Source organism: Palaemon carinicauda, chromosome 43 (assembly GCF_036898095.1).
Source record: "Palaemon carinicauda isolate YSFRI2023 chromosome 43, ASM3689809v2, whole genome shotgun sequence".
Classification (NCBI taxonomy): domain Eukaryota; kingdom Metazoa; phylum Arthropoda; class Malacostraca; order Decapoda; family Palaemonidae; genus Palaemon; species Palaemon carinicauda.
Window position 1 is genome coordinate 59,238,954 of NC_090767.1, and position 12,191 is coordinate 59,251,144.

Below are 12,191 nucleotides of genomic sequence, written 5' to 3' on the forward strand. Positions count from 1 at the left end.
ATAGTTATATAAACTTATCATAGTTCCGCTTCGAGACAACGGCCGTATTGCCAACCAAAGGCATCTGATAAATCATTATTCATTGAAGATCAATTAGAATGACCGGATAAACGCCTCGAAGGAATAGTCTTGACGTAACATGAAATTGGCAAGAGGTAAAAGCTTTGATATTGACAAGGTGTATTTAAAAATGATTAGATAATTGATGAGACCGATTAGTTAACTGTTTTTCTATAAATATCTATTCAAAATTGATTAAACTAACATTAGAACTTTGTACACATTAACATTGTTTTACATTGAACAAAAATTAATATACTATATCGTTTGTATAGTATACATTGACATTGATTTACATTAAACAAAAATTCATATATATATCGAAAAGATTATCTCAAGCATTAAGTGCTTTTCATAATGGCTGAGGAGAGCAGTGGACAAAGACATGCTCATTGCATTCATACATGCATACATACATATACCAAGGCACTTCCCCCAATTTTGGGGGGCAGCCGACATCAACAAATGAAACAAAAACAAAAAGGGGACCTCTACTCTCTACGTTCCTCCCAGCCTAACAAGGGACTCAAATGAGTTCAGCTGGTACTGCTAGGGTGCCACTTTAAGAATCAAGGCATTGAATATGTGTGCCAACTGGATTGTTACGTCAATATTTTTTTTATAAGACTTAGAAATTATCAGTAAATCCGTGTGTAAAGTATCTGTCTAGAACGTGTCTATACCTATATGAGTCCTGCAGACTTGGAAATGGCTGTATAAACCCACTGATAGTTTTGAATAACTTATATATTATCTTTTTATTCTTTTTGCTTATATGAGAGTCATTTTTACCTCTGCCAACGTAGTTGGAAGAAGGTTATGTTTTACCCCCGTTTGTGTGTATATGTGCATGTTTGTTTGCAAACGGCTTCCTGGCTACAATTTTGATCGTATGGTAATGAAACTTGCAGGGATTAACTGGTATGTGAAAAGCTGGAAATGATTAAATTTTGGAAGTTGGAGGTCAAAGGTCAAGGTCTCGGTCAAGTAAAATGTCCATATCACTTCATCAGTCATAAGTTTTGTCATCATTGTCACAGAGACTTCAAACTTGGTTCATATTTGAGTGTATGAAAAATCCACGCCAGTTAATACATGTTAAGGTCAAAGGTCGAGTAATAATCTGCTGTGGCGGAGGTCTGCGCTCTACTGAGTGTCCCTTTAAGGTATAATATTCCGATGATTACTAGTCTACGCTTATACACAGCAATGATACGATCCGTTCCTTTCTCAATTAGTTTTATATTGTTGGCTTTTGCCCGACTGAATAAGAAATACTGCAAAGCAAATCAATTGATATGTAGGGGAAATCCTCAACTATTAAAGTTAATAGGTTAAGTTCAAGACTTTCTGTATAATCTAAACCTAACCCAAACATTCGCATTGTAGAATCAAATAACTATCGTGTATCTCCACCCGACAGAAGGCCTTCGACGAAGAAACATGAACGTCGGCAGCAACGACGCCGCGTCGGTGGCGACGCCCCAGGGGATTGAAGCCGCCGCGGGCTACCCGACGCAGGCCCAAGTGACGATGAGTGTCCTGCAGGCGACGGCAGACCCCATTCAGCAGATGGCCACCATGCAACAAATGTATGCGAACTACATGGCCTATATGCAGTAGTAAGTAGCGTTCTTGTTTACGTCGTTTTCCGATCAAGGTTGTAGATTGGCTAGCAGTAGTAATAATAATAGATATAAAATTTTTCTTGTTTACGTCGTACTGTTCGAAGTGTTTTCCGATTGTGGTTGTAGCTTGACTAGCATTAGTAATAATAATAGATATAAAATTTTTCTTGTTTACATCGTGCCGTTCAAAGCGTTTTCCGATTAGGGTTGTAGCTTAGCTAGCAATTATAATAATAGATATAAAATTTTTACCTCCGCTAACGAATTTGGAAGGTTATGTTTTACCCCCTTTTTGTATGTGTGTATGTGTTTGTTTGTGAACTGCTTCCTGGCCACAATTTTAATCGTAGAGTGATGAAACTTGCAGAGATTAACTTATGTTAACCCCTTTACCCCCAATGGACGTACTGGTACGTTTCACAAAACTCATCCTTTTACCCCCGTGGACGTACCGGTACGTCCTTGCAAAAAACTGCTATTTTCAATTTTTGTTGCATATTTTTGATAATTTTTTGAGAAACAGGCATTTTCCAAAAGAATGAGACCAACCTGACCTCTCTATGACGAAAATTATGGCTGTTACAGCAATTTGAAAAAAAATATACTGTACAGTACTGCAAAATGTGCTTGTAAAAAAATAACGCGGGGGGGTTAAGGGTTGGAAATTTCCAAATTGCCTGGGGGGTAAAAGAGTTAACCTCAGAAGAAACGTCTCGTCTAATCTCGATGCAGTATATTTTTTTTTTAAATTGCTCTAACAGGCTTAATTTTTGTCCTAGAGAGGTCAGGTTGGTCTCATTCTTTTGGAAAATGCCTGAAGTTTCTCATAAAAATGATCAAAAATATGTATAAACATATAATTAACAGTGTTTTGCAAGAACGTACAGGTACGTCCTTTGGGGGTGAAAGGGGTATGAACCAAGTCCCATTTTAATTTCCCCTTGGTCTCGCGCCATTTCAAAGAGTATGGGATACCGTTGGGACGACTTGTTTGACATAGCTAAGTCGATGCAGTAATAATTTCAACTCGATGAAAAATAGGTTACGAAAAAACAGAAGAATATATCGGTAATCGCTGCTTTGTCGTAATTTGAAATTTATCAGTAGTCCATCAACTTATCAGAATGAGTTGCTTATCGGTCGTCGTATTCGATTAAAAGCCAACGGCAAGCATGAATCTTTGGATGGAGATAGTCATGAAGTGAAATTTATCATAATTTCTAGTTTATTGATTAAAGTTATTGTATTGAATAAAAATCTTTCCATTGGAAATATTTGCCGTCCGAAAATGATGGATATTATGGGTAAATCTCTTGAACTGAAGGTAGAATCTCTATAGGATCTTCCTCGCTATTTGTATATTATTATTATTAGCTAAGGTACAACCCTATTGGGAAAAGCAGGATGCTATAAGCCCAAGGGCTCCAACAGGGAAAAATGGTAATGCCATTGAAAGAGGGCATATGTCAACCCGTTGAACATGAAAACATTTGCTGCGAGTTTGAACTTTTGAAATTCTACCGATTCAACTACCCGATTAGGAAGATCATTCCACGACTTGGTCACAGATCAAAGGCCGCTGTCTCCAGAATTTAAGTTTTCTTTATCTTTTTCCAATCTAGCTTCCATTCATCTTTGTTTAATGATAGACGAGGAACTGAACAATGCCTTAGAGACTGACTTTTATACATATGATTGGTGCCCAAGCTAGGACCAGGGAGGACCAGGCAATGGCTGCTGATGACTCAGCAGGTAGATGTATAGGCTCTCTTAAACCCCCAATTCCTAGCTTATAAGGATGGTGAGGTTATAGGCACTCAGAAATCATCAGGCTTGAGCGGGTCTCAAACGCTAGGCAAGGATATTTGCAATATGGTACCGCAACCCATCTCTATCTCTACCTTCTTGGTGTAGTCGTAACGATCTTAGCCGGCCATCGGAGAGCCCAGGTTTGAATCACGAATTAGAGGGGTAACGGAATGGTCTCGTCGTAAGCAGCGAGTCACCTAGTCGTTAGCTAACCTTTATGGGTCTCTATTATGTTGGAGAGAGAAGGAGATCTAGACTTCAGTGTCCTTGTTGACGTCAAAACTATTGTGAGGTTATCCTATTCCCACGAGAAGTGAACCCTCGCCGAGATATTCTCTCTTCCTACGATTGAGGTCACAGCTTTGAAGGGTGGCTTGCAAATAGTACTTTTTTAACCCTTTTACCCCCAAAGGACGTACTGGTACGTTTCACAAAACTCATCCCTTTACCCCCATGGACGTACCGGTACGTCCTTGCAAAAAACTGCTATTTACATTTTTTTTTTTTTCATATTTTTGATAATTTTTTGAGAAACTTCAGTCATTTTCCAAGAGAATGAGACCAACCTGACCTCTCTATGACAAAAATTAAGGCTGTTAGAGCAATTTAAAAAAAATATACTGCAAAATGTGCTTAAAGAAAAATAACCCCTGGGGGTTAAGGGTTGGAAAGTTCCAAATAACCTGGGGGTAAAAGGGTTAAGCTTCTGGGGGTCATCTGTTCATGAACTATATAGAGAATTCATTTAACTTTCTAATGATATTTTCAGTTTCTTTCCGTAATTATTCCTTAGTTTCCTTACAAAGCTTTAACATGAGTAGGCGGAATCATTGCCCACTGTAAAATCATTTGTAATTCTTGAGCCTGGTGGCAGAAAAGTTTGCAATTTGTGAGCCTGACAGCGGAAAAAGTTTGCAATTTGTGAGCCTGACAGCGGAAAAGTTCGCAATTTGTGAGCTTGACAGCGGAAAAGTTTGCAATTTGTGAGCTTGACAGCGGAAAAGTTTGCAATTTGTGAGCCTGACAGCGTAAAAGTTTGCAATGTGTGAGCTTGACAGCGGAAAAGTTTGCAATTTGTGAGCTCGACAGCGGAAAAGTTTGCAATTTGTGAGCTTGACAGCGGAAAAGTTTGCAATTTATGAGCTTGACAGCGGAAAAGTTTGCAATTTGTGAGCTCGACAGCGGAAAAGTTTGCAATTTGTGAGGCTGACAGCGGAAAAGTTTGCAATTTGTGAGCCTGACAGCGGAAAAGTTTGCAATTTGTGAGCTTGACAGTGGAAAAGTTTGCAATTTGTGAGCTTGACAGCGGAAAAGTTTGCAATTTGTGAGGCTGACAGTGGAAAAGTTTGCAATTTGTGAGCCTGACAGCAGAAAAATTTGCAATTTGTGAGCTTGATAGCGGAAAAGTTTGCAATTTGTGAGCTTGACAGCGGAAAAGTTTGCAATTTGTATCCTGATAGCAAGAAAGATAGCAATTTGTGAGCTTGACAGCGGGGAAAGTTTGCAATTTGTATCCTGATAGCAAGAAAGTTAGCAATTTGTGAGCTTGACAGCGGGAAAGTTTGCAATTTGTGAGCTTGACAGCGGAAAAGTTTGCAATTTGTGAGCCTGATAGCAAGAAAGTTAGCAATTTGTAAGCTTAACAGCAAAAAATTTTGCAATTTGTGAGCCTGATAGCAAGAAAGCTAGCAATTTGTAAGCTTAACAGCAAAAAATTTTGCAATTTGTAAGCCTGACGGCGGAAAAGTTAGCATCTCGTGAACCTGACAGCAGGAATGTTTGCAATTCATGAGCCTGACAGCGTTTTGGCTATGGGTGAGCTCACCAGAGTCAATTAGGTCAATAAGGTAGTTTAGAGACAATGATAGTTGTATGTGAAATGGTCCAATAGGAGGAGGTAGAATTATGTAGTCGGAGGAATTAAGAAATTGAAAAGATGAGGATCCTGGCAATATTTCTATCAGGGATTTTGCTGTCAGATTATTATTATTATTATTATCCAAGCTACAACCCTAGTTGGAAAAGCAAGATGCTATAAGCCCAGGGGCTCTAACAAGGAAAGATAGCCCAGTGAGGAAAGGAAATAAATAAATGAAGAGAACAAATTAACAATAAATCATTCTAAAAAAAGTAATAACGTCAAATGTTGAAAAGGCACCTGAAGGTTCTTTGCATTTTTTGTTAGAATTTTGACTTTGGACGATCTTTATGTGATGAAAAGTTTGTATGTACGTTCTTTAAGGATTGATTATTAACTCTAGCATCGCCCAACACAGCATACAGATGGGCGGAGGAATGCCCTGGCCCCAACAGATGCTACACCACATCCCAGCGTCGCCCTCGAACCCGTCTTCTCCCGCCGCTCAGGCCGCCGCGACTCCGTCGGCCGTGGCCGCGGATCCCGCGGACCAGCAGCCTCAGGCGCAGTTGGCGGGCGAGCAGAACGGCGCTGCGAATCCCCAGCAGCAGCAGCAGCAGCAACAACAACAACAGCAACCTCAGATTCGCATGAATGCTCAAGGTATGGCGTCTGTGATATGTTTTTTGTATGTAGAGTAAGAGGGTTTCTTTCAGTTTTTATTAAGAAATATAAAAACATTGTCTTTTTCACTTTTCATTTAGAAATACAATAACATTTGGACTGTTTCATTTAATAAACAATGTAAGAAATTTCACTTTCCATTTAGAAGTACAATAACATTTTTACTTTTTCATTTGAAAAATAATATGTTTCTTCTTTCACTTTTTGTCGAGAAATACAAAAACATTGTCTCTTTCACTTTTCATTTAGAAATACAATAACATTTGGACTGTCTCATTTAATAAACAATGTAAATTTCGTCTTTGACTTTTTATTAAGAAATACAAAAACATTGTCTTTTTCACTTTTCATTTAGAAATACAATGACATTTGGACTGATTCATTGAATAAACAATGTAAATTTCGTCTTTCACTTTTTATTAAGAAATACAAAAACATTCTCTTTTACTTTTCATTTAGAAATACAATAACATTACTCTTTTTCATTTGATAAATAACAAGTTTCGTCTTTCACTCTTTATTGAGAAATACAAAAACATTGTCTCTCACTTTTCATTTACAAATACAATAACATTTTTACTTTTTCATTTGATAAACTATAAATTTCGTCTATCATTTTTTATTGAGAAATACAAAAACATTGCCCCTCTTATTTTTCATTTTCCGTTAAGAAATACAAAGACGCTATCAAAAAAATTCTAAGAAATATAACTTGCTTAATTTATGTTAGGAAATACAAAAATATTAAATCTCAGTTTTCACTTTCTGCTAAGAAATGCAACAATACTACTTTGTTAACCCTTTTACCCCTAATGGACGTACTGGTACGTTTTACAAAACTCATCCCTTTACCCCCATGGATGTACCGGTATGTCCTTGCAAAAAACTGCTATTCACATTTTTTTTTGCATATTTTTGATAAATTTTTGAGAAACTTCAGGCATTTTCCAAAAGAATGAGACCAACCTGACCTCTTTATGATGAAAATTAAGGCTGTTAGAGCAATTTAAATAATATATACTGCAGAATTTGCTTGGAAAAGAAAGCGTCTGGGGGTTAAGGGTTGGAAAGTTCCAAATGGCTTTGGGGGTAAAAGGGTTAAGAAATGCAGCAACAACTAATACTAAATTGAATTTCTGTGGCTCGTTCCAGGCGGCGAGGTTGAAGACGACGACGAAAACGAAGGGCTGGGGCGTGACTGGCTAGACTGGATCTACGTCTTGTCGCGAATGGTTGTCCTTCTGTCCGTAGTGTACTTCTATTCGACCATCTCTAGGTTTATGATCGTCATCTGTATCGCCCTTCTACTTTACCTGTGAGTATCCGTTTTCTTTGTCGATTCCTAAAGCTAATTTTGTTGTTTATCAATTCTACTGTACATAGACCTGTATGTAACGGTGAGAATCTTGAAGGAAAATATAAGTTTGGACACTCATTAGGTGATAAACATAGGATTTTTGGTTTAATTATAAAGGTTCATTCCACGAGAAATTTGACAGCAATGCATTTACGGATTTCGTTTTGTAAAGTCTTTGAATAATAAAGTTCGCAAGTTCGTCAGTGAAGATTGTAAGCTTTAAGATAAGAAATATTATTATTATTAAAGATAATCTTAAAACAGTAGATACCTTGTGTTAGACTCCTCCAAGAAAATCTATATGTAAAAGTGATGATTATTATAGTCGGTTCTTCTCGGCAGGTACCAAGCAGGTTGGTTCAGACCCACGAGAAGGGTACCCCCAGAGCTGCCCCAGCCGGCCCCGCAACAGCAGCAGCAAGCCCGCGAGGGCAACGAAAACGAGATGGACGACGGGCCGGACGATCGCAACAACAACATCAACAATAACAACAACAATAACGAGGTTCCGGATCAGTTGGTGATGGAGAACCAAGAAGAACAGCAGCAGGAGAACAACGCGGGTGGCGGCGCCGAGGTGACCGACAGAGGAATGGAGGCCGACGATCTGCACGTGAGGCCGTCCCTCCTGGCTCTCTCGTGGACGTTCTTGACGACGTTCTTCACCTCGCTGATTCCCGAGCAGCCCCAGGTCATATAAAGAGACTCCGGGGTTGTTATGTAGAGCATGTGCTTCTGCCACTCTCACGGCGCCGGCAGATATCGCGGCGTATTGACGAACGTTGGAAAGGCTCTTGTGTCCGTAGACTACAGAACGTGAAATAGCCGTACACTGGACTATAAGAAATGTTACGTAACATCCGTAGACGAGATAACTTTCGTACGAAGTGAAGACACCCGTCGAAGAAGCGCTTATTCTACGTCTAAAGACGATTAAGATCCGAGTGTTCCGTAATGTTGTTCCTTTACGGAAAGCTTCTGACAACAAACTCTTAAGGGAGGAAACTTTGCAAGTAAATTATCAAAGCCTTGATTGAATTACGTATTTTCGAGGCCTCGTTAAAATATTTTTTTTTCAAATTAACTCAAAATTTTGGGATCTTTTTGGTAGAGGATATACTTATGATTTCTTTAAAGGACTTTAAAAAGTTTATAAGAATTTTCTGTTTTCTGTATGATACTATAGAGGAAATTTATTTTGTATAAGATATTGTATAATTTCTTTAAACTACAAAAACATAATTGCAAGTAATTGATTGCAAGAGAAATATATAATTTAGTCAAAATATAACTACAGCGGCAAAAATTATTCACTTTTGGTATATATTGACATGAAATTTTTCATTTTGCCCGTTTTCTTTGCGTTACGAAATGGAAAATCCTCGACTCTTAATTTTGTTTATGCCGACATTTCAGTATATCAAAGTGGGTCTTGGTGACTGGAAATATATTCTTTGAATGTCTTTATTTAAGAAAATATCAAAATATACTTAAGGGAACTTGTTTGACAATACGCACGGTAATATAACCATAATATATTAACTAGTATAGTTGGTTTTTCCCCTTTTGTTTGTTTGTAAATATATATATATCATATTTTATTATATATATTTATATGTAAAGATTATTTTCGAGTGAAGTTTTAAGTTTTTTTCTACTTAGCACTTTTTTTCCAAACTTGATTCTATAATTAATGCTAGACTTTACAGTCACTATCCTCGGCCTGACTCTAGGATTACAAATCGAACGATATTAATTTGGTGGTTGATGTTTGTTCAAACTTATAATCAGAATAGATTGATGTATTTAAAGGGAATTGTAAACTTCGGTTAAAATTTTGCCAAACCTCTAGAAGCGGAGAAAAAGAATGCTATCATTGTCGTTTGTAAAACGTTTTCCTTGTACGTACAGTCGGACAGTACACAGACTCGCAAGAAGTGAATCTGTATGAAACGATCTGAATTATTTTTGAATATTCAGACAGAATTGGAAAGCATACTATTGGTAAAATCAGATTGTTATTTTTGAATGTTCGGACAGAATTAGAAACCGTATTATTGGTAAAATCAGATTGTTATTTTTGAATGTTCGGACAGAATTTAAAACCGTACTATTGGTAAAATCAGATTGTTATTTTTGAATGTTCGGACAGAATTAGAAACCGTATTATTGGTAAAATCAGATTGTTATTTTTGAATGTTCGGACAGAATTTAAAACCGTACTATTGGTAAAATCAGATTGTTATTTTTGAATGTTCGGACAGAATTAGAAACCGTATTATTGGTAAAATCAGATTGTTATTTTTGAATGTTCGGACAGAATTTGAAACCGTACTATTGGTAAAATCAGATTGTTATTTTCGAATGTTCGGACAGAATTTGAAAGCCTACCATTAGTAAAATCAGATTGTTATTTTCAAATATTCGGACAGAATTTGAAAGCCTACCATTCGTAAAATCACACTGTTTAGAGAAGTACGAAAGAGAGAACGTAAACTCGCCTTCGGAGAAATCATTGTATAGTAAAGTACGAAAAAGCGAACAAAAACGTAACTTCGCTATCAGACTTAACATGTTCCATTGATAAAACTAGAGCGATTACACTTTGGTATATATCGTCTTTGTCGCTAATGTATACGTATTTTCCCATGATTCTTCAATAGAAGGTTACTTACTGAGAGCATATAAGAGCTCATTGTTTCCCTTTCAACGGCTTATAAAATTGTCACCACACCATCGTGTTAAAGAGTCGGGCAGGGCTACATTTTCATCAATTCACTAAAATCATAAAACATTGAATACCTTATCCTAACCTATATAATTTAAAAACGGTATATCTACATAGCCACTAGAGAGAAGAAAAGCAAGGTTTATAAACCCATTATAAATTAAAACTGATAAGTTTTTTTTTTTTTTTTTTTGGTTCCGAGGTGTTTCGCTTCGCAAATCGATTGAAGAGTGTTCACGAGAGATTTCGCTTGAGAGTGGCAGATGCACGTTCTTCTGTGTTTAGATAACCTAATTCTGCTGGTCATGGATTCATGCATAAAGCGTACGTAATGTCTTTTCCACTCGTTAAGAAAAAAAACCGTTTCCTTACCGTACCGCTCGGAAATGTTCGGCAAGCGCCGATCCCAAGTCGGTCCGTTTATTATCTAGTGTCTAGCGGCTATGGCGTCGTCTGGCGCGCGCGGCTACTTTCCTGGGCGTCCGTTGATTCGAGATTAATTGTTTCCCTTTGGTAATGGTGGCGGGTATCTTTTCAGAATCGTTTATGAATTATGAGAGCAATAATTTATTTACTATTTATTAATACGTTTTATCATCAGTTCCTCCTTGGGGAGTAACCAAAGAACTTTCTTCCTTGCACATTTCCACCGTCTTGAGCGCGGCCTCGCATCGACGTACTCCCGGGATGGCAGCGCCGTGCCAATCGAAGAAATACAATCTGGATTTTTCCCTTCGAAAAAATCCACTTATGGGATCCGCGATTGCGGACGCCACGTCTCGGAGACGGAGGACTAAGCTGCTCTCGCTCCTTTTGCGCCAAAGCCGGTCTTATTTCCTGAGGACAAACTGAGCAGCAAAATATTAAGTTTTTTTTCAAATGGCCAGTTTTTTTTTTGTATATTAATACATGTTTTAATTTTCATATTACTTAAGAAGAACCTTTAATCTTGGATTTTACAAGATTGTTTAGGAAAATGGCTTAAACATGTTTTCAGTTGGGTTCTTGTTTGGGTAAACTATTTTGTTTCTGGGAGAAATTATTTTTCTGCGTGTTTATATTCGTACGTGCGCCGGTATAGCGGACGAGCAACGTACGCAGTTTGGGGTATTGAGCGACGTATTGGAAATTTATCATTAGCTGTACCAAAGAAAAAAGTATTTTAGGGCCGATGATATTCAGTAATGTTCGTTTGTACGATTGAAGCCGTACTCTAGACTTGTAATTTCGCTGTGCGAGTCAAGGTTAGATTATATTTGATAAACGTTTACTTTTCAAGTTAACGTAGTTAGTCTGGTAATTCCAAGGTCGATTAAAAGATATAATTCATGTCTATTCTTTTGCTATTGGGTAATATAAATTGATGCATGAATAGTGTAAGAAACAGCAATTTGAAGCAACTATTCGCTATATTATTTTACCATCACAAGGCGTTCAAAAAGTCCTACGCTGAGTAATGTGCAATAATGTCTTCTTAACATTTTAAAATAGGATACGAGGGTTGACCTCGGTACTCGTACCCGACATTCTAACTACATACCGATTAAACTTACAACTGCGTACGTTGCAATTCCGCTTATTACGTACGCTTCTGAATATAAAGACGCATCGGCGAGTGTAATACGGAGTCTTCAAAGAGTGACGATATCATGCGATTATTGCCCTCGCTCCACGCATATGCGGACGTTTGGATTCTGTGAAATATGTGTAGTGTACAGATGAAGTTATATAACCTAAATATTATTGTTTGCCTTTTTATATATTGATGTATTGTGTATAAGATAGGTATGATTGAATAAAGAATTATTATTGTTCAAAAGAATTGAGGCATTTTTTCTTGATCCTAAAAATTGTACCATTCTTTAGACTTTGTGTTAATCCTTTTACCCCCAAAGGACGTACTGGTACGTTTCACAAAACTCATTCCTTTACCCCCATGGACGTACTGATACGTCCTTGCAAAAAACTACTATTTACGTTTTTTTTGGGCATATTTTTGATAACTTTATGAGAAACTTCAGGCATTTTCCAAAAGAATGAGACCTACCTGACCTCTCTATGATGAAA

General features: G+C 37.4%; 1 protein-coding gene across 1 annotated transcript in view; it reads left to right on the forward strand.

Annotated features, from left to right (window-relative positions):
• LOC137633906 (homocysteine-responsive endoplasmic reticulum-resident ubiquitin-like domain member 2 protein) overlaps positions 1-11,946 on the forward strand; it is a 20,997-nt gene extending 9,051 nt beyond the window's left edge. The window contains 4 exon segments of the mRNA XM_068366145.1: positions 1,484-1,682; positions 5,774-6,018; positions 7,192-7,354; positions 7,739-11,946. Coding sequence (XP_068222246.1) covers positions 1,484-1,682; positions 5,774-6,018; positions 7,192-7,354; positions 7,739-8,096 — 965 coding nt within the window. The 3' untranslated portion in view covers positions 8,097-11,946.
• The last annotated feature ends 245 nt before the right edge of the window (positions 11,947-12,191 follow it).